Genomic DNA, 24,149 nt, shown 5'->3' on the forward strand with positions numbered 1-24,149 from the left:
TACAAACATTTTTTAACTTTTCAGCCAGTGGAAACTCACGTTTACAAAAAAATAAACCGGAAAGTTAGAAAGAAAATCTATGCTAAATCGTGGAATATAATTTAAATTACCTAAAACGATATATTTAGCCTAAAATGGCACATAAGAGAGCTTAACAGCGCAAACATGACCCGCTCTATACATCTAAACATCTATCGCACGACAAAAAAAGTTTCGACTGTTGTTATACATAAATTTTCTCTCGCATTCTAAAAAAAAACAGAATGTCTCAATACTTGTATCACAACAGTCAAAACCCACGATTATTACAATTGTATAAACGGATTTGTTCCATATTCAAGGTAAAAAGGACGTGAAATATCCTCAAGATTAAACACTATCTCTTTCTAACATTGGAAGCGAATTATGCGGAAAAGGGACAAAAACGTCATACTTAAGACGCACTATACATTAAAACAGATTCCATAATTTTAACAATTGCTAAAAGGACAAAAAAAACTGCATAACGATTTAACCAAAACAGTAACCTGCCTTTTGATTTAATACTTTGGCATTTTGATCATAATTGCAATTGAAAATGACCAAGTTTAGGGCCTGTCCCACCAAATTATAAATTATCTGATAACAACGTGTAAAGTATGTGATGGAAATATCGGATTTTGAACTGTTTTTTGAACCTGAGTGACGTCATTTTTATATCTGAGCCTCTATCAGCCAGTGGTGGGACAGGCCCTAAATATATTTACGACACGAATAAAACTGGAATGAGTAAATATTTCATTAAATAGTCATCGAATTACGTTATATTAGATTTTTACGATTCCAAGCATTTGTTGATCAAAGGGCAAGTATTTCATCAACCAATAATATTGAAATAACTACAAATAAATAAAATATTTAGTTAGTCAAAAGGATCAAAATGATTTATTCCAAAGTTGTCCTTGAACGCGAATTTGAAGATAGAAAAACATTATTCTCGTAATAAAAATACTTGCCCTGTTCGCACAACTTGGTTATAATTGACAAACCACTAAAAAGCAGTCTTCAAATACCAATATTACACTACATTACAATAAAATAGTGGACCATAAACTTGATTTAATAGGAATTACAAATACATCATCTGAGGGCCTATCAGGAATATTCGTGAGAACGTTTTCGTAACATCGTTTGTATTAAATTAGTAAATGTTTTCGATGACGTAATACGTTCTTGCAACTCTCAAATATTCATAATAGACCCTCTGTATATTTTGATTACGAAAAAACTATAACATCAATACTATGTGACAGAAAGCTAAGGAATATTAAAATATATATTTATATCTTTTAAAATCGTTGAAGGCTTAAAATTGAACTATTGCACTGAAACTAACTATTTTCTTAAAATGCTATAATTGCTTTAGTTTTGGGAATTCCCCGAACTGACCGAATGACCGCGAGTGGTATCACTTAGTATAAAAAAAACATAAAATAACAAGACATACAGACGAATTGAGTACCTCCTTCTTTTGGGAAGTCGGTCAAAAAGATAGAAAACTTGCTCCAACGGAACTGAAAAAACTTTAAAATGTCATCACTGAAAACTGTAGTTTTTAATTCTTATAATTATTAGTTACTCCTATTATGTATACTATTTTAACATAAATTACATTGTAAATTGCATTGATACGTAGTACAGTCAGCTTCATAAATTTACAAAACTTTAAAAACTTGTATACACTTTTATTATCAATAATATTTGTGCACATATTCGTGAATACTATAAATACAAGAAACATACAAACCGATTTAAACATTCATATTTTCGAAACTAAAAGCATAAACAAGCTATCTAAGTTCGAACACAATTTATACAGCTGACTGTACCTATAAACTAAACCGTAAAGATACTGTTTTTCAACCACTCGCAGTCACATAAAATCTTTATATTTACTGAACACTTTGTTAAATGTATTTTACAGAGAATATGTTTAATCAAAAAGTTCACAATAATGTAATAGCCATAGATTTATAGACATTTTTATAATATAGAATGGCATTTCTAAAATTCATCAATTGGACGTCAAATTTGCATGGAATACTCCAACTATACATATAATAAAATTGGACTGTCTATATACTATATCGAGAAAGATAGTCACGGGCGACTGCTATCTAACTATAATAAATAGGAAAGATTTGTATTTTCGTATGTATCGAAATAACTCAAAAACTACTGGACCGATTTCAAACTCTTTCACCTTTATAAACCTACGTTATCAGTGAGTAGCATATGCTTTATTTTGTATTATTTTTTAGATTTAACCAGTAAGAAGTCGGGAGCAACAGCTAGTATGTTATATGGAGTAAGATATAGTATACTAATATTATAAAGAGGGAATATTTGTATTTTCGCATTTTTGTATGTATTGAAATAACTCAAAAACTACTGGGCTGATTTTAAAAATTCTTTCACCGTTCGAAAGGTAATTTATCTATGAATAACATAGGCTATATTTTTTTATCTCACACGGGCGTAGTCGAGAGCAAGTACTAGTCGTTTATAAATCTATGGTTACATCAATGTAATATGTCTAACAAAGTGTCCTTTGGTAAATATATTATAATAAATCATCACATTAAATACATATTTCTACAAGCTGTCTATAATAAAAAAAATGCTAACTTAGCCACCTCTCCGTACCGTCGTGTACACAACCACATCTTATTTCATAAGAGAAGCCTTACCAACAAATTATTTATAATAATTTCTACTAAACGATATCTTTGTTCAAAATGTTTTGAGCGATTTACAACTGGCGGCAAAACTTCCTCGGAATCATTGTAAAAAGACAAAATTGTATTCCTTCCTTATAAGTCTATGATTTATTTTGAAGTAAAATTCATTAATATAGTTAATTTACATAAATGCGAAACGTTCAAAAATCACAGTTTTTAAATAACCTCCAAATCAACCGAGCAGTTCCCCGCCATTTTGAGAGGTTGACGCGTCAAATCAAAGATGGCTGCCATAAAAAATGGCTAAATTTGTCTAATTACAGTCGAGCAGCGCTGGAACATGGCGGACTGCGATAACACGCACTTAGTACATTGTGCAATAATTCAGGTGCGGCCTGCGATACCTAGGGAACAAAAATTTTATATTAGTAACAATACAATAACAAAAAACTTATAACTAGCTATACCCGTACGACTTCATCCGCATTTTAATATAAAAAAATTTGATTTTTTTTCTATACATTTTGTAAAACTTTCAATCAAATGTGAAATGAATGTATAAATGACAACGTAGACGCTAACAATTACCGTTACTATGGCAATCTAGTTTCTTTGCTGCTATTGGCTTTGTTTTTGTCCCTTTCTCGCATGATCATTTTTTCCAATTTATTCACCCCTACATTAAATAGGGTAAAAAATATATAAAAAAGGAATCTATAAAAGATGCTAGGATTGCTGACATCATTCATAACAAACTTTGTGTTTACATCTAATTTCATAAATGCGAAAGTATAGATGAATGGATGTTTGAGTTTGTAGCCTAAACTGCTAAACAGATCTGGATGAAATTTACCATAAACGTAGAGAATAGTCTGGAAAAGCACATACTTTTGTTTTTTTAATTCCACCCGAATTCTAGTTAATCGTATTTGTGTACATACAAAGGTATATTTACCCGGTTCAGCTCTTACGTGCGCTGAGCATGGGGCCGTATGCTGCGAGCGCGCAGTACGTGGCGAGCAGCGCGGAGGGCGAGTGCGGTGTGTGCGGGGAGTGCGCGGAGTGCGGGGGCTGGGAGACGCTGGAGGAGGGGGACTGCGAGTGCGGGGAGTGGGAGGAGGAGGGCGAGTGCGGCGCGGCGGGGCAGCGCGCGTGCGCAGACAGCGCCCAGCTGCAGTACAGCTCGGCCGCCTCCGCGCCCAGCCCGCCGCACGCCGCGCTCAGCGCGCACACGCTCAGCGCCTTCCAACCACCATACCTATATAATAAAAATAATGTACACTGCTATACTATGATTTCCTTACTCGTGGGATAAATTGATTTACAGAAATATTTCCTATTTGTGGTATCGGAAATTTAAAGTAGCCCTCACGGAAGACACGCACTGTATTTAAAATTAAGACATATCTTGTCACATCCGTAATTTATTTCTCCTAGTGATTTTTCATTTCATTTTACTGACTAAAAATAATTTAATGCTTCAATATTGGATAACTTCAGAATGTATTACAAAACCCTGTACAAAGTAACATTGTTAAGGTGGAAGATATATTGTAGACTTACTTATCAACAACAATAACGGGTCCATTCTTGTACTCCATCTGGCAGCCGGCGACGAACTCTATGAGTGCGAAGGAGTCCCTGTAGGGTGCGATCAGTGCGTCGAGTGCTCGCTCTCGCTCCGCGCCGCCCGCCGCCCCCGCCGCCGCCGCCCGCACCGCGCGCACGTACTCGTTGTCGTCAGGCCGGCCCGACACGTACGCGGTCGTCTCCCCCTCCAACCACCGACTACACTTTATAAACTTAACACTTAGCTGGTAATCGTCTTGCAACGAGTGCACACTAACATTAGTAACCTCGATAATCCTATCTGATGGTACATTGTCCGGCACTTCGGTAACTTTTTCGAAGTAGTAACATGGTCTCCGGAGCTCGGTCTCCTCTTCGACGGAGAGGGCGGGCTCCACTGGCGGCGGGGGCGGGGCCGTGTCGGGGGGAGAGCCCGCTGTCCGCGCCCCCCATTCCGGGAACTTGAACTTCGTGGGGGAGCTGAGTTTGAAGTTCTTCAAGGACATTTTTGATGGGCTCTTTGGGGATTTTGGTCCGTTTTTCTTTTCTGAGAGGGAGGAGAATAGGTCTCCGTTGGCTATGGATTTTCTTGCGGAGAGGTCCCTGCTGCCGGCGCTGAGTCGCTCCAGCCTGAGCTCGGTCCTGTCGAACCTGTATGCGGGCTCCGTGTCGAGGACCGGGGAGGTGTCGGGTATCAGTCGCTCGTCGTCCGCGCACTCGCTCCCCTGGCGACGATGTCCGCTGAGCTCGGGCTCAGCCTCCGCCGGCGCGCGCTCGCTCTTTCTATGCGCCACGTACACGTCCTTGCACACGAAGCTCGCTCTGAAGTTGGCCACGAATAGTTCCTTGTCCTCCTCCGTCGGCCAGAACACATCGCACTCCTGAAATAGTCATATTTAAAGAACTATCGACTATTGTGTAGACTTTTATATACAAAGGTGGCAAACGACCGAGCGCCATGAACTCGTTGAAATAGCGTGACTTATCTTTATTTAACAGAGAATATTTCTGTTTCCAATACGTCTCATTGACCGTTAAATCCAATCTGTTCTTATAATAAACAAGTGTTGGTAAGGAAAGGGGGTTAAACGAGAGCTCTGGCTTGGAGTCATCAGATTGTCCGCAGAATGACTTCCATTAAAAGACTACACCAGATACATTCGTACAAAATGTATTAATATCTACTACTATTAGATAGTATTGCTGATATTCCACTCACAGGGTCATCAGGGTCGTGGAGGAGCAGCACCAGCTGCGCCGTGTGGTCCCACAGCAGCCGCCACAGCTCGGGCGCGTCGCCCGGGTGCTGCGCCACCGCGAACTCGCGCAGTCGCCGCCACCCGCACACCCACGACGCGTTCACGTACTCGCTGCCTATATTCATATGACAATTAAAAATAACAAAAAAAAGTTTTAGACATAAAAAAGTTACAAAATAAGATTCAAACTCGATGATTTCCACTGTGACTGCCTTGCCAATGTAACATATGACACTATAAAGGAGAAGACGAATAGGATGACACCTTATTCGTTAAAATAGGTTCAGTCGTTGAGACAGTAGGCCGTACAATGAAATTTACATACAAACCCACATACTTACAAAATCAAACTTACATACAAAAACACCTACAATATTCTAGAGGATGTTGGTATCATAAATAAAAAAAGTCTACAATATTCCCATACATTATCATCGCGAAAACAACCCTCGTTAGTCAAGCAGTGTGTAATTAAGTAGTTTTTTAGTTCAGTTTCCACATAACTAACCTTCGACTCCAGGCTTGGGCACCAGCATGACTCTAGCGGAGTCCGAAGGTAGGATACCACCAGGTCGGTTCTTGTCCGCGTTGTGCGGTGCGCGGGCGCACACACTCGGCTCCACGCACGAACGAGTTATTAACTGAAAATTAGTTGCAATATAAAAAGGACATTTTAATATGTCTTTATAAAATACTAGCTGTTGCTCGCGACTTCGTCTGCAAGAAATTAAAAAAGTAATAAAAACCACAGCCTATACATAACGTAACTTTTTAACAGTGAAAGAATTTTTTAAATTGGCTTAGTAGTTTTTGGTTTATTTCATACAAAAAACTCAAATGTTGACAATTTTCAATTTCTAAAATATTTATAAAGAAGGATAGACTAGCATTAGCTCGTGACTTCGTCCGTGCAAATAAAAATCCTTATACATGGAAAAGTTTAGATCTGTCCAGTAGCTTTTATGTTTATTTGTTATATACAAAAACACAAATCTAAACTATTTATAATATAAAATACCTGGAATTGTTTTTCTAGCAAGTTAACAGGCGGTGGTCCTTGGTACACGTTGTTTCTATTAGCAAGCGACCGCATCCGTTCTAATAACGCGTAATTTTCTGCTCTATTTGCCCTGCAACCAAACAAATCATTTAATTTGTGAGTTTCTACAGCCATACATAAGTTTTATAATCTATAAGCTAACTTAGAAAATAAAAATCTTAGGTCCTTTGTGAATAAATGTAAGAATTTTTCGTAATGAAGCTTTATTTGAACTTACCTTCGCATTTCTTCCTTTTCCTGTTCATTTAAATTATTATAAGCTGCCATATTCTTGCTGTAGGTATCATTTGACCTTGGAGCTAAGTCATATACTCCCTCCGACTCATCTCCATTCACAAGTCCAGTACTCTGCTCCTCATTGTCCCCTTCTCTTACCGAAGACTTACTCAATTCGCTATTCAATTCATCAGTCTTAATTGATATTTGGCTGCCGTCTACCATTTCATCTTTATCCGTTATATTCTGACTGGATTTTATACTAGAAGTTTCTCCGTTAACTTCATTCATATTCGTTCTTGGTAGATTGAGATCCATGACCGCTAGTTCTTCTTCTGATATATCTTCTAGAAGGTTCTGGAGGTATTCTCTCGCTTTGGCGAACTCTACTTCCGTGTTACCGGAACGTACGTGTTCTAGTAATGCGTCGTGTACGAACACGTATTGTTCTTCAGTTTGCACGAGGTGATTTCTCTGCGTACGCGCACGGCAGAGGAAACCGAGCGGGGAGAGAGTTCCGGTTAATTTTAATTGGTTTAATTGTGCGTCCAGTACTATATAGGTTCCAGTACGGCCAACTCCAGCACTGGAAATAAATAATATACATATAAGCGAAAGTTTCGATGGATGGATACTATGTATATCCAAAACGGCTTAACGGATCTCGATGGAAATAGGTACAGATGTAGAACATAGTCAACTTGTTTTTTTTTTTATATTCTGCACTCTAAATAGCTATTAATTACATTATAACATTTCTAAATCAGTACAATAAAATGAGACCTATACTCTCTAGCATAAGGTCCAATTCAGCATGCATGGTGTTGTATACTGTTGTGAACGAAATTGAGACCTATACCCTAAAGTAAAGTTTCATTAACACTTGCAGTGTGTTGTACATGATGTTAAATAAGATTGAAACATAATCCTATAAAATAAGGTTGATTATCACCTGCAATGTACAAGCACGGTTCCGGGGTCAGCAGAGGCAGCCTTCACGAAGGGCAGCACGGCCAGCGGGTGTCGCGGCGTGCCGTGGTCGGGCCACACCGTGTAGTGGTATTGCAGGATGATGCGTCCACTGTCCGCACTATCTTCACCTCCTTCACACTGGAACACACGTATAAAATTTGATTAATACACAAATAGAAATAAAAATAGTCTGACACTCAGTGATAATCTAGCTTTTGAATAGTGTAATAAATTTTGAATTCAGGGCAATAGTTTTTGAGTTCATTCGTTACAAAAAATGCAAAACATTCCTCTACAATTTTAAATATAACTATTAATGTTATTGAATTTGTCATGTATCTATGTGGCTCAGAACATCATATCGTACTGCTTAGTTAAAACTGTTCGTGTAGGCACAATTTTAACCCTCACCTGAACTGTAGTTACAATTTTGCCTACACACAGTTCTAACACATTTCTAGTCCAACTTTAATCCCTTTTCCTTCCCACCATTTTTCCTATAAGAATAGGATGGGAAGTGAACGTGGATTTGACGGTGCAGGAGACGCATAAGACGGGGAAATATCCTCTTTATGTGCGTCTCCTACTCCGTCGATTAAGGGTAGGCGACACAATCGATATTGCGGTGGCAGCTTGTTTGCTATCTTTTAAAATAAAGAAAATACTAAAATTGCTGCAAATACTCAAAAATACTGCGAAGTAATCCGAGTACTAGTTGATATTAGTTGTTTCCCTGGTTGTACCTTGTGTGTGAGGCGCACGCGCAGGCGGCGCACGGTGTAAGCGGCGCGCACGTCCTCGTGCAGCAAGGTGACGCGCACGCCGCCGAACTCCGCGCTGCTGCCGCGCCCGCCCGCCGGCCAGTACATGTCGCATTTACGCTACAACAAAACATACATTACTGTACGAACTATTAGATTTTTGTACTTGAAGGATTATCAAATTTGTCCATTAATATATACTAGCTATCGACCGCGACTCCGTTCACGTAGATAAAAAAGTGAGTAGCCTATGTGTTCTTCAAGATCCTCTACATCCATAGCAAATTTCATTGAAATCCGTTCAGCCGTTTAGCATACAAACTCTAACAACCATCCATCCATCCATCTAAACTTTAGCATTTGTAATATTAATAAGATAGTATGTTTGCATGGATCAGCTTTAAAATTAGTTAACCGCAAATCGTTAATTTCTTAACAATTTCAAGAGTTAAAAATCGTCAAATAATAACATGCTATATCTTTATAGCATAAACACTACATTTTTTATAATAGAATATATAGTTATAGTTTTATAGTAGCATTTTAATGGTGTAAGAATTCTTGTGAAGTACTTTTTGAGTTATAACATTACATACAAAAACACAAAACTTATAAAAATTCTTTAAAAAACAGATCAAAGAAGAATGTATGTATAAACCTTTTACAGTTCATGATTGCGTTCAGTAAAATTGCAATAAAGTGTCTATTAGGCTTACAACTTGTCTTACCCTGCCGCGTTCGACTAGATTGGTGATCATAACCACCGTGTGGACCTGGTGCTGCCAGATCATGCGCCAGAAGGCATCCAGCGTGGCGGGCGTGGGGCCCTGCGTCGCGATGTACCGCCGCCGCCACACCACCCACTCCAGTTTCACACGACGACCACACCCGTCTGCAGAACACCAACATCATTATATCAGGTTTCCCGTTGCTGAACAGCCCAATGGGAAAAGTTCCCCTTGCTGGTCTGATCGGGAAAAAGCCACAGAAGGTTGGGAACCTCTAAGTTAAAAGTGACGGCCTGTCAACGATACTGGCCCACTGCGGGTTGGCTTCATACATCTTTGAATTTCGCTCATATATGAAGACTAGCTTTCGCCCGCGACTCCGTCCGCGTAGAATTAAAAAACAACAGAACTGAACTATGTTTTTTTGCAGACTGTCCTATATGTTTATGCCAAATTTTATCGAAATCCGTTCAACCGCTTAGGCTACAAACTCTAACAAACATCCATACATCCATCTAAACTTTCGCATTTATAATACTAATATGAATAATCAAAAAACACATCGGTACTTAGTTAGTTTTGAAACCAGGACGTGCAGATTACAATTAAAGACCAAAAGAAAAACAGTAAAATTACCTAATAATCGGAATTACTAAAAACACTTTAAATCTACAAGAGATAATTTCTTACAAGTGTTTTTTTATGTCATTTTATCTCTATTTATTTAGGAACTATTAAAAAGCATTCTAAACCCTATATACTAGATTCTAAGCTAGGCCATATCATGTAAATATTAGGCCATTTTCACACATGTCCATAATTGTCAAATAACTCACTGATATCCACATAAACGTCATCCAGGTCGCTGTCGTCATCACTCCTGTCGCTGTCAGAGTCCTCGGGCTGGTCCTCCGACTCCACGATGCCGGAGAACTCGATGTTTAGGAACGCCGACTCGATTCCCTCCGCCAAGTTAGGAGGTGGCTTGGATTGCTTCACTGACGGTTGCCTGAAATGAATACGAAACTCTTTTTTCATATTTGGCAAATCCAATTTCAACGTAAAGATTGATTATGTAAGTAACGGCTGAGTAAAATTTGACAAATGTGGAGCGGTTTCAAGGATAATTTAGGATCACAATTAGACTCGGTAGATGGCGCTTCAAACTACTGCATTCAGTCATTATGTGACATCCCGTAGTGTAGATTTCATATCATAAATCTTAATCAAGGGGCTCCATCAGAAAGTGGATTTAAAGGTGGAGAGATAGGAAAGGGAAATGTCTGTTTTATATGCATCTCCTACTCCGTCATTTAAGGGTGGACAAGGAAATTGCAGTTGCGGATGTCTATGCGCAGCGGTCGCCATTTTATTGGATTCAGGTGGCTGTTTGCAACGACCTAGCTTGACTATCTTATAACATACTAGATTTGCTCGCGACTTCGTCCAGGTGAAATTAAAAAATGAAAAATAATGGTGAAGAATTTTTAAAATCGGCCCAGTAGTTTTTGAGTTATATACATACGAAACAACCAATCATTCAACTTTACATTAGTATAGACAAAAAACTTGAGCTGGCGGCGTGCTGTGGACGCTCTCTGCCCCACTTTGGGGTCAGGAAAAGAAGAGAGAAAGAGAGGGAGAGACAAATAAAGAGTTCCACACGAAGTACTCCGGTAATACGTACTTGTGGGATATTTAATATTAAAAATTACCTCTGTGGTTTAGCTCGTCGCTGCAGTTTACGGTCGATACGCCGCTCAGCGCGTGCGTCCAGCGCAGGCAGCATGCCGTCTATGAAGTTAGCGTTGACGTAGTCGCAGGCAGCGCCGCGCCCCGCGCCCACACACCCCGCCGCGCCGCACCGCGCGCCCGCTGACACACACACCCGCGAGTGGTCATCTAAAACACACATAATTAAAATTAAATTTATCTATATTATCTATAAGAAAAAATTATAGTTTTTAATTTCTGTATGTATTGAAATAACTCAAAATGTACCAGGACGATTTCAATTGTGCACCTTTCAAAAGCTGTTATCACTGGGTAACATAGGATTTTTTTCGGGTCTTTCGAGCTGTTGCTTGCGACTTCGTCCGCGTCAAAATGCGTATATTACTCACTGTTTACTTACCTTCTAACGGTGAATTAAAAAAATTGACCCAGTAGTTTTTGAGTACAATACATACAAAAATACAAATATTTCCTCTATATAATATTAGCATGGATACAGATGTGAAGTTTAGGTGGATTGACGGATGGATGTATGTTAAATGTTCATAGCGTAAACTGCTGAACGGATCTCGATGAAATCCGACGCAAATAGAGCATAGTATGAAAGACCACAACATAGTAAGTTTTTGTTTTAACTCTGCACGGACAAAGTCTCGAGGGAATACTACTTTTCTATAAATTAATAGTATAGTAAAAGTCAGAATTACTTACAAGCTGTTATATTCAAATATCGATTCTTCAGTCTGTTCTCAGGACGATAGCTGTGGTGACTGGTGTGGCCGAGAGCAGCAGACTTCGCTACCACTATTTCATACTCCTTACTGTAATTTAACAGAAATAATTAACATGATTGCTACCTGTAGTTGTAAAACTACGGTTATAAGTTAACACATGAATAAATAATCATCAGATGAATTACGTTGACATTTCACTAAGACTATATGTTACCTTATTTTAATAAACTCTTTAGAGCGTGCACACCTTTGACTAAATTATAGCACAACTGTTGTGTGATTGTCGATTGTTTCGCAGCTAATTCAACTGTTTATTCGCACAACTAAAAATCGAGTAGTATGCACACCACCATATAAGCTCAGGAATGAAAACGAGACTAAGCAGTTGTGCGATAATTTAGTCAAAGGTATGCGGACGCTCTTTGAATGTCTCTAATACACCATTTGGTCAAACCTTCAGAACTAGGACAGAGTCCTATGTTTCAAAAGTTTGCCTACCATCATTAACTCAATATATTTTGTAGCAAAAAAGGTTTTATGCTAGATCCGAACTGAATGTAAGTCTATGATAAATATAACCTGAATCCGATATCTCCATCAGCGTGCAACGCGGCGACGTGCCTGACGAAGGCGCGCGCGCGGAGTGGCGGGCGCGCGGCGCCGCCCATACGCGGGGGACGAGCTGCCTCCGCCTCCTCCCCGCCCCCGCACACGCTGCCCCCGCCCCCGGCACCACCCCCGCGCAGCGGAGAGCACAGCGCTGTAGAATATAGACCTTATGTTGTAGTGATAGAGCACTAATTGCCTTGACAGTTGTTGCACAATACATCAGTTTATTACAAATCATGAAAGATATATTCCAAAAATATGTATATAGTAATATATCTTAATTATATACGATCAACATAGACTAGTATTCTATATTTGGCTTAATAATTTTTTAGGTTTTAGCTTTTGGCTTAGTAAACTTTAGATGGATGGAAAGATGGATGTTTGTTAGAGTTTTTCGCCTACAGAGCTAAAGGAATTTCGATGACATTTGGCATAGATATAAAATCTGGAAAAACACATAGGCTACATACTTTATTTTTCCACGGGGACGGTATCGCGGAAGAAAGCTAGTAAAACATAAGCTATTTAGAGGTTTATTGATTATTGAAAGAGAACTTACCTGGTTTCTTGTAGACATTCAACGGCGCCCGCGCCGCTCTCTCACCTCCCTCTTCGAGATAATTGTACGCCGCACTGATGCATTTACTCAACCGGGAACGGCATCTAATAGACAATATGCATATGACTGTATATATGACATATAAATTGTACCAAACTTTTTTTTAAGTAAACTTTATTACTATAAAAATATTCCTGCAAAGATTTTTTAAATATTAATGTGATTTAATGGCAAAATTTAATCATTATAAAGTGTCTTTTTTCAAATTCCCTCGCTAAGTTCTAAAGCACACACTATTGGTCGAAGCTAGTGGCTTATGTAATATGGCGTCGCTGTGTTGTCAATATACAGTTCATTATCGTTAGTTTATATAGAAATAAACTCTTGAAGTATTTAAGGTTATTTTATAAGAAGTAAAATCGTTTAAAAAACAATAAAAGTACATGCATATTCAACGCATAGAAAACGCATTGAAACATCTCTCTTTATGATAATCCATTCAGCTTTTACACAATAGACAAATAGATCTCTGTTCCTCTAACAAATACTACCGCACAGTTATTAAATGAACAATAAGCGATCCAAGTACTTAAATTAGCAACGCGACAATTAATATCCTAACATATAGACATTATTATCCGTCTCGACAAGGACCAAAAACTCTAATACTTGGTGATACTTGGCTATTGTTCTAGAATCTTCTACACTACATACTTGTCCATTCAATTATGTATAATAATATAATAAAACGTAAACACAAACTTCTTTGTTAAGATATCAGCAATCACAGCATATGATTGAAAGATTATTTTCTAAATAAAAAGCCTTACATTTACCACACTCTATAGGCTACATATTTTAGCGCTATTAAACTTAGGGAGTGAGTTAACCGAAAAAAAAACCTACGAGGCAGGGACGAAAACAAGCTAATAGCAATAAAGATTGCATTGTCAATCCGCGTTTGAATTTTTGGATTTCTTCGAACATAAACAATGAAATACAATTTCTATATGAGATAACCTCACGGGAACTAGTTATTCTCTAACGATTGTAAACCAATCCAACCGGTCTTCAGTTACTTGGTAATTCTCACCTCCAGTACAAGACTGCAGCACCAACAGCAGCCAGAACAGCTAACAACGTAACCGCAAGTAACGCCGCCGTGCCCACACTGCGCCCCGACCGCGTCATCTCGCTCGGCTGGCGCGCCGCGCTGTACGCCACACACGACTCGCTGGACACCTCCTAACAAATGAACCTTATTAGTATGTAACATAAGTGTCAAAATTGAATATCACGTAGTGTGCGACCACAAATACTGTGCGCGACTGGGGATTTTTATCGCACAAATTGAGCTTTAATCTGAGAGCAATAAGGTTTAGTATTGATTTATACATTTTATATAGTGTGAAGATATGTAGTAAGTATAATTAAACTTTGTTTCAATCGTTTAAAGCTCATTTTTAATTACGATAAAAATCTGCTCTATTTTAAAGGAGGTGGTTAAAGTAACCTCTTTTAAAGTAACATTTAACGTTTCGTTATTCCGATTTTTTTCCTTTAAAATAGTGAATTAATAACTGAATATATGCAAAATCGTCTGCAAATTAAATAGCACTTTTTATACTACCTAATTCTAATTTCATATGAAAACAAAATTGTAACCATTCAATGTCTATGGACAAAAGCAAAGTGAGAGATGTATGCAAATTAATTACTCATCTTATTTGTTTATTTGTACATTCATAACATCAGTATAGGGACATAATATTACTTCAATACTATCTCTTCAACACTATGTCAATCAAATTATAAACGAATTGCAAAGAGTTTTGATACAAATGTATCTTACTAATATTATAAATGCGAAAGTTTAGATGGATGGATGGAAGTTTGTTAGCGTTTGTAGCCTAAACGGCTAAACGGATCTCCATGAATTTAGAGCATAGTCTGGAAGAACACATAGGCTACTTTTTATCTTGGGAATAGTTACGGTTCCCGCGGGATTCATTAATTTAGTTTTTTAATGTTTACTCGATCATTTTGCAACGGTTCAACATATCTTATTGAAATTTGGCACAGATATGAAACAAAGTCTGGAGTACACATGGGATAAGCTTCATCCCCGAGAAATGTCCGGTTCCCGAGGGATACGTAGCTTTTTGTAATTTATATAGTTCGTGTGTTTTCTAATACCACGCGGTCGAAGTCGCGGGCAACAGTTCGCAATCCATAAAACTTTTGGATAAATGTCACAATAATTTTTAATAATATAATTTGTAAATTCTTCAATTTCTATTAAACTTCTAAACACCCGGAAAGAAAAAATATCAAATATTTCCGATTACGAAAGAGACAACAAGAAAATCTATATTTTGCTTCTATGGCTATCTCTTTCGCACAAATATCTATTGTAAATAATTACCTCTGGCGGCGATTCCAGTCCATTAACAAGAGACCCAGGTTTAGCTACAGACAGAGTCACGGCAAAAATCTTCACTTCATATCGAGAAACATTCCAAAGTTCCACAGGCTGCAACAAAATACAAAATAAATAAAAAAATCTGACAAAATCTTCACACAGATACGATTTAGATAACTGTCTTGAATAACACGTAAACTAAAAAGGATTTTTTTTAATTCTGAGTATACGAAGTCACGAGCAAAAGCTCTGTACTAATATTATAAAGAGGAAAAATTTGTATTTTTGTATGTATTGAAATAACTCAAAAACTATGGGAGTGATTTCAAAAATTCTTTCACCATTAAAAAGCTACGTTATCAGCAACATGGGCTGTATTTTTTATTATTTTTTAATTTCACACAGGGAAAATCGCGAGCTGTTGCTCTAGCTAGCTTAACTAGCTGTTGCTAATAATTTAAAAAGAACTAGCTTTCGCGTGCGACATCGTCCGCGTGGAACTAAATAAACGAAAGTAAGTAGTCTGTGTTCTTCCAGACTATCCTCTAAATCGATGTCAAATTCCATCAAGATAAGTTAAGCTTAGTTCAGTTTAGTTTAGTTTTAGATCCATCCATCCATCTAAACTTTCGCATTTATAATATTAAAGGTAGATTTTTCTGTTCTACATACCACATTAATAGCTGTATCGATGTCAGTTTTGTTTGTAGGCAGCCTTAGAGTGGTCCTCGGCTGTTGTTCTGGAACCTTCCGCACCGTCACCACGTACTGGTCCAATGAGTTATTGTACTCTAGCGGTTGTCGCCATTGAAGATATAGAATTCCTGTGAATAATGAATAGAATTCTTATTTCAATGACTTTATACTTTATTTAGCATTGTAAATGTTCATTATGGGGAAGGATTTATTGTACATTTTAGATAAATATCTACAATAATTAACTCTCTAAGCATGGCCTTATTTAAAACGCTTGATACGTATTTAAAAATCGTTTCACTATTCGGCCGTTAGTGAGTTAGAATTCAATAATGTAAAATTACAATGCTTTTATCATACTATATAAGAATCTTTTTAACTCAATAACAAGAGATTAATGTTTACCTACATAAGGTTTGTTTGTATGTTATTTAATGTCTATAATCCTCAAAGTTTTATAGGAATATAGTCAATCATGTTATAAATAACGTCTTTATTGTCATCATCATCACCAGATGACCAGATCACCAGATACGTCCCCACAGAAGGGATCGGAGCCTACTCTAAGTTAGGGTTACTAGGCCATAGTCAACAACGCTAGCCAAGTATTGGTTGATTGATTTCACACATATCTTTAAATTTTTTCGCCGACATATGCAGGTTGCAGGTCTAAAATGTAATTTGTTTAAATTACTACTTACCATTAGGCTGATCACAAGTCAGATTTAATATGATAGGCGCTGACGGCGGCCTGACATCAGTCAGTACGTACAAAGGTTCGGATTGAGGGCCCAGTCGCTCCAACAAGTCTGATGAACTGACGCCACTGAATGAGAACTTGTAGAAAGCCCTCACCCATATCTTGTATGGTGTGAATGGTTCTGTATGGAAGACAAACACATTAATAATAGAGCCCTTTGTACACACAGACATTACTCAACGACTCAATTAAGCATACGTCGCCGACATTTTTTCTTTCGTCTCAATTACCAATCGCTCACTACTTTTGCCAAAGTTGTCGATAAAATGTTGGCAGCAAATCGCTATACATGTAATGACATCTCTTTTTTCGTTAATGGGAATAAAAGGGATGGAAATATGCATTATCACGTAAGTATCAGAACAGTGAAATTTTACGGCAACACAAGCTTAGAGAATGTCTGTATGAAGTAGTTATGGTTTCACAGTTCGTCTCAAGTGTGTGTAAGAGCTATCTATGTTCCCCTATTTTTCTTCTTCAACAAGAGGTTTTTGTCGTATAAAGTAGTCAAGTGCAACGAGTAATCTAATGTCAACACAATGTTCAGATTTTGTTATCTTATTTATTATATAATTTGTATTATAAATTATTATCTAACTATCTTATCTTTGAAATTACTTAATTTCTTTTTAAGCAATTAGCACATATTAAATGTTTTTTGTTTCGATATTTGATCGACTCGAGACCTATTAAGTTTTCACGACGATAGATTATATTATAGTTTATTTATTTAATTGTCCATAAATAAATAAAAAAAAATATCACTGTCTTTGATTGAAGCATGTTTCAATACTAACAAAACTTCTAATGTATTATATAAAATACTGGTATTAATACTTACTTAAATTTCTTAGTCGAAATCCAACTACTTTTGTGAGCACGCCCAATTTGTTCAACAATGTAATATTCCTCGTCGTCTTCGAATAGTTTTCTATGCCCAAATCACTTGGAAATACATTATTCTGTTTAACATCCGCAGATTTTTGTACACCTACGATAGAGGCCGCATTATACTTCGGCACTCCTTGTTCATAATACAACACGTATGCAATCTGCGTTAAATCCTTATGAGGTATACTGGCTGCTGCTTTCTTAACCACCTCTATCGGTAATTGAAACTCTTCGTGCGTATCTTCTGGAACTCTCTCCAAATGCAGCCTCGGGTCAGTCGAATTACTATCCTGTCGTCTCTTTCTATGTCGATGGGAGCGTCTCTCTCTTAAACTACGATATGATTTGTCGAATAGTATATCTGATGCTGCATATTCATCGTTGTATTTAGACTTGTCATTTTTATATAGGAATGGTGAATAATCTAATTTCTCCGGGATCGTTGAAGCGTCAGTTAGTGTAGCGTGAGATTCCACGTCATTAACGGGTTCATCTGATAGTGTTTCGTGTTTAGCTTTCTCCGTCGCCTGATCAGGGTCTTGTTTAGGATCTTCACTGGCTGTTGTCAGCAGTTGTATATTGAAATTGGACGGCGGAGTCCATGAGAGGTGAATAATTTCGCTAGTCACATTGATAACTGTTAAATTCAGCGGTTCGGACGGAACTGGAAAAGAAGAATACATTGTTACTTATATGGATAAATATACGAATAGAGTCGATTCAGTCGTGTGGTGCATACATAGTTCTTGTTAATACTTCAAACTACCTTATCCAAGATAGTTTGAAGCGATCTTTATATGCAGTCTGCAAGAATAGTTATAAAGGTTAATTATCCACTTCCATTTGTTCAGCATAACAATCAAACTTCAAACCAACAATAGAAATCTGCGAACGCCCAAGGTTCAATTTCTCTACAATTCCGTTAAAACTTTTGTTGAGAATAATAAACTGAAAGTGTATATCCAAGAAGCCTTGTATCTAAAGTATTAATTGCCATAGAAATGTTATATTATTAAGAATTTAAATCGTATAACTTCTCAAGATAGTTACTAAAGCAAGAAGCTTCTAAACAAAAATATCATGGCCTATATTAAAAATCAAATCTAAATATATATTTCAATAAGAAAACAATTTATACTAGGAGCAAGATTATTCAAATGGAAGTGCACTGGCCGCAAGACTTTGTTACAATGTCAAAGTAATTATCAAGGGGAAGGAAAGGAAGCTTCTATTAATTTATTACTCGATATATTATATTAATCGAGTCGCGTGACTCAGTGGAACTCTATCAATGAACTAGTGTCGGTCACGCGACTGCGCGTGTCCAATTAATGAAAAAGAAAGTTTCGGAGATTTCGGAAATGATAAAACGTGTCAAGAGGCTAATAGGTGACGCACAATCAATCAACATTGAGAATTTTCATGTCATTGTATCGATGTTTGAAGCAAAATAAATTAAAAATGCTTTTTTAAACATAGTTATTTAAAATTCAAAAATCAAAACAGTTTTTATCTAAAGCCCGGAAATCTGATACCGTTATTCAATTTAAAGTAAATAAAGTTATCGAAAGCAATATAATAGCATTGCAAAAACTAAGTGTCTATGCACGAATGCATCGCCTTAACCGTGACAGGATCAAGGCTTCTATAATTTTATACACAACTAGTTGTATAGCGCAGTTATACTCGCTAGCAGTACGGCGCACACTAACGTAGAGATTCCCAACCTTATCTTCAATCTTTTATTGGTTTCGGTAAACAAATGACTTTATTTAGCGTCATCGTCGTCTATCGCAGGTGGGTCTTTAGCGAATCCTACGGGGTCTGTCAGAATCACTTTGGGGATTGACTATTCTCGTATGTTTTTGTAAGGGTTTTTCGGCGGTGTTAACATTTATGGCCGGTTTCCCAGCTACATTTGATGATTCGTTAATGTTTTTGGTTCAATAACTTCATAAAATTCGTTTCCGAACTATGTATCTCGAGGTTTACTTCGTTAAAACTTACGTCAACCAACACTCTTAAATCACTAGATAATATTATAAAGAGGAAAGATTTGTATTTTTGTATGTATTGAAATCACTCAAAAACTACAGGCCGATTTCAAGAATTTTTTCACCATTAAAAAGCGAGAATTTTTAATTGAACGCGAAGTCGAGAGCAACAGCTGGTGATAGAACAAATGGAAACTTGCCATCCAGCATTGATGACGTGAGTTTAAATTATACATATTGTTAAACTATATAAAACCACAATCTGGATACTAGCGTTAATATACGTAATATCCATTCATAAACGCCGGTGTTGCAACTTCGTAGCGACGTAAAAAAACGTGTTGTATCTACGTTTAATTACATAATATTTTCATTACCACGTAACATGTATCTTTATACGTGTCGAGTTTTTGTTCAGCTAGCTTCTCATTGTGGGAATCAATACAGATATGCATTGTTAGACAGTGCATGTTTTGTATACCATAGGTTTTTATTCTCAGTGCATTTTTTCGCTCGGCTGCATGTCCTTTTATTCTACATTTTAATAACTGCAAATTGCAACACATATTTTAAAATACAGAAGAACTTTGATTTTTTTAAAAGTACATTATTTTTAAAACTTGTAATTTATTTGTCACTAGCTGTTGCTCGCGACTTCGCCCTCGTGAAATTGAAAATAGTTAAAAAAACATAGTCTATATTGCTCACAGATAAATTACCTTTGACGGTAAAAGAATTTTTTAAATCGGTATAGTAGTTTTTGAGTTATTTCAATATATAGAAAAATATCATCTTTATAATATTAGTATAGATAACTTTTTGATAAATTTTTCCCAATGATAAGATAAGCTACTATATTATTATTTTTTTTCAATAACTGAAAAATCTAAATAGCCTAATAGCCGCTGAAAATGGGTTTTTAGATTTCCACTGTTTACTCGTAACTAATATGAGTTATGCATCTACTATTGTTGATCAGTCAGTGAATGTTAAAAAAAAGTACGCGTCGGAAACGAACCCGCATCTTCGCGAATGAAAAGTGACTTTAACCATTAACCTATTTCAATTGAGAGTAACAGTACTTAGACGCATTAAACGGATTAAGATCGTTCTGCCAAAGCAATGATACAATCGTTTTTATTAATGACACATTTGCAACGTAAATCTTACTAGTATTATAAATGCGAACATTAAGATAGATGGATGGATGTTTGTTTGACTATGTAACCTAAACAACTGAACGGATCTCGATGAAATTTAGCATAGACATAGAGGATAGACATGAAGAAAGTAACCTATGTGAGGTTACTTACTAAAGTTTTATTTAATTCCACGCGGACAGAGTCATGGGGAATAGCTAGTCTTCCATAAACCTTATGAAAGACTAACTTTCGCCCGCGACTCCGTCTTCGTCATATTAAAAAAAAAAAGAGAGTAGCCTATGTGTTATTCCAACCTATCCTCTATATCTATACCGAATTTCATCAAAATCAGTTCAGCCGTTTAAGCTACAAACGCTAACAAACATCCATCCATACAACCATTGGCATTTATAATATTAGTATGATTAAGTTGAATGGGAGACATTAACTAAGAATTCTAGGAAACATGTTTCAAGATTTAAAGTCAAGGGGCGAGGTAATTTTCTCTATGTACATTAAGTGAAGACAAAAGAAAGGTGGCAACCTTTAATCAAAAGCTAAACATCCTTCAAGACATGTAATTCATTACGATGACACTAGCTTAACAAAAGATAAATCCTCAATACTAATTGAAGACATTCTTTAAACACTTCAAAACAATTAGTAGAATGATAAATACATATCACATACATATTAAGTTCACTACAAACATTTAGTCTTAACTGGACAGTTAAACTAAACTTTAAAGCAATGTTAATATGATAATAATCAATTCTTATAAGTCGGGAAAATGAAAACATTACTTATTTGCTCTATTCAAATAATTAAGACATATAACTTGTAAAATATTTTAAGTTTTCAAATAAACTACACTATTATTAGACTCTTACTAGTACTATATTGTATCAGAATATATAGAGATATATGTTGTACAATCAGGGAAACTGGCAGTGTTTCATGAGAAAGCTGCTATCGTTTGAACATTTTGAAACAAGACATGGAACAAAATTTAATACAATGCAGATTATAAATGTATCTGTACGAAAAAATCTGTTAGTAATATATGGCTAGTTCTTTTATATAATTATCTCATAGTTTGCATGACTTACTGCTATTTAATTTGTTATTTGTAGGAAGAGGCGGAGTTACTCTTGTTGCAATAACAAGGCAAACTTTCCTAAACTGGAACACCGCAGATTTCCGCGAATGTACACGTAGGGGACTAATAGATATGACCTTCCCCTTAGACATGTCTACATGTTAACAACAGCATTAGGTGTCACAAACACAATGAACTTCACAAATTAAAGTCTAAACAATCGAACAACTCGGGAGTTTTTAACATATCATTTCTAGCTGTTTGCGATTTCGTCTGCATGAAATATGAAAATTATAAAAATACATCCTATGTTACAGATAAATTACTATTATAATGGTTAAAGTATTTTTAAAATCAGCCCAGTAGTTTTTTATGTGAATCGAATACATAAAAAAATATGAATCTTTCCTCTCTAATATTAGTATAGACTAGCTGTTGCTTTCGACTTTGCCTGCATAGAATTACCAATTGTAATAAATGTAGTCCACATTAGTATAAATATAGATAAAACTATGACAAAGAGGACAGATTTGATTGTCCGCATGATAAGGCTCTAAAACTACAGAACCAATTTCAAAAAATCTATCTCAATAAGAAAGTTATATTATCTCTTTAACCTAAGCATAGACATAAACAGGAAAGGTATAGATATGACAGAAAGGATATGAGACATTCATTGTTTACCATCTAGGCAAATCTGGGATAGATCACTGGTGTTTTTTTAAAAAAAAAATTGTTTAAACAATATTAATTTTGAAACTTAACCCATACTTACAATATTAATTAAGATAATTAGATATTATGAAGGATGTACTAAAAATGATTTAAACAAAATTTAAATATCTTTTATACCTACAATAAATGATACTTTTGAATGCATACGCAGTGTGCAAGTACAAAATATCTGTACATAGATATGTGTTCTAAAACATGAATACAAAGGATGTTCATTACATGCTGATAGCAATAGCCATGTGCATAAAATTCTGAACAGAATCACATATTTTAATGTTCCTACTAATCAAAAGAAAATAGTAATCAGATGCAAATACTATATTGTCTATCTATGTACTTCCTAATAAGATTTGTTGGATTTAGATATACAGATATACAGGGTATAAATATATACATAAATTTAATTATTGTTAACATTTAATTTAATTTGCAATATTTATTTTTAATTTTTCGTTAATTTCAAATTATTAAAAATATTTGTTATTGCCAAAAGACCTTTTCAGGAAGCAAAGGATGTGGTAAAACATTAATTTTTAGTGACAAAAGGAAAGATAATTTTCGAATAAATAAGCATTAATAGTGTGTTGCAGTAGTATGTTATAACTTTTTGAGGCTAGTTCGGGACTTGGTACAACAAATTCATGGATGACCAAGACTGACAGATGCGAATTGAGATAGGCGTAACGCATTTTGAAACAATAACTTAACATACAATAAGCATACTTATGAAACAAATATGATACATACCATAAATCTTCATACTTTCGTTGTAATTAACTGCATTATCACATTGAACGCACAAAATAAATACCGTAAAAATGGCTCCTATGGTGCACTGAAAATACATTTTTATACTACGATGCACCCGTTGTACATACGCAAATATATGTTAAACAATATTTATAAGCCACATTTTCATTTAATTTACTTGTACAGGCGGATATAATCTTGTCAACGAGTCATTTATTTCCTCTAAATTGTCTTAATAAAGCTGCAATCGAGCTGTTCCCCGCCGTCTGTCATTCGTCTTGTCAATAAACAACAAATGTTGCCAGCTAATGATCTGAAACTCTGCATCTGCTCGAACTACAAATGGTGTGTTCTGTAAGATAACAACTTAAAATGAATTAAGAATGTTAATTTTTTAAAAAGTTTACTTTAGAATATATGTACATCATCATCTTCCTCCTTATCCTACTCCCGTAGGTTCGGCGCAACAGTTTTTTATCCTCACAAAACTCTATCATTCCTCATCTCAGTCATCACTCCCGTCCTGATCATATCACCTTTCATGCAATTCATCCATCTCTTTCTAGGTCTGCCTCTACCGGTGTACTCTTCCACGCCCTTAACTAACGTTCTTCTTCTTACATATGATTCATCCTTCCTCAAAACATGGCCATACCATGCTAACCTAGACATAATACACCATTAACTGAATGTTTTCATTCTAAAATTATGGATATCAAATTAAACGCCTCAATTA

At 36.2% G+C, this 24,149-nt stretch overlaps 1 protein-coding gene across 1 annotated transcript; it reads right to left on the reverse strand.

Annotated features, from left to right (window-relative positions):
* Positions 1-2,435: 2,435 nt before the first annotated feature.
* On the reverse strand, positions 2,436-23,698 carry LOC106111423. Its single transcript, XM_013293512.1, has 21 exons — positions 23,411-23,698; positions 17,644-18,357; positions 16,744-16,923; positions 16,019-16,170; positions 15,350-15,457; positions 14,018-14,169; positions 12,925-13,028; positions 12,333-12,513; positions 11,731-11,840; positions 11,001-11,187; positions 10,122-10,294; positions 9,286-9,449; positions 8,540-8,677; positions 7,777-7,934; positions 6,826-7,410; positions 6,567-6,678; positions 6,057-6,189; positions 5,509-5,663; positions 4,284-5,170; positions 3,676-3,978; positions 2,436-3,124 (listed from the first exon to the last, which is right to left on the reverse strand). The coding sequence occupies exons 1-20, from the start codon at positions 23,508-23,510 to the stop codon at positions 3,681-3,683; spliced, it is 4,791 nt and encodes a 1,596-aa protein (XP_013148966.1). The 5' UTR covers positions 23,511-23,698; the 3' UTR covers positions 2,436-3,124; positions 3,676-3,680.
* Positions 23,699-24,149: the final 451 nt, after the last annotated feature.

Source organism: Papilio polytes, unplaced genomic scaffold (assembly GCF_000836215.1).
Source record: "Papilio polytes unplaced genomic scaffold, Ppol_1.0 DF824169.1, whole genome shotgun sequence".
Classification (NCBI taxonomy): domain Eukaryota; kingdom Metazoa; phylum Arthropoda; class Insecta; order Lepidoptera; family Papilionidae; genus Papilio; species Papilio polytes.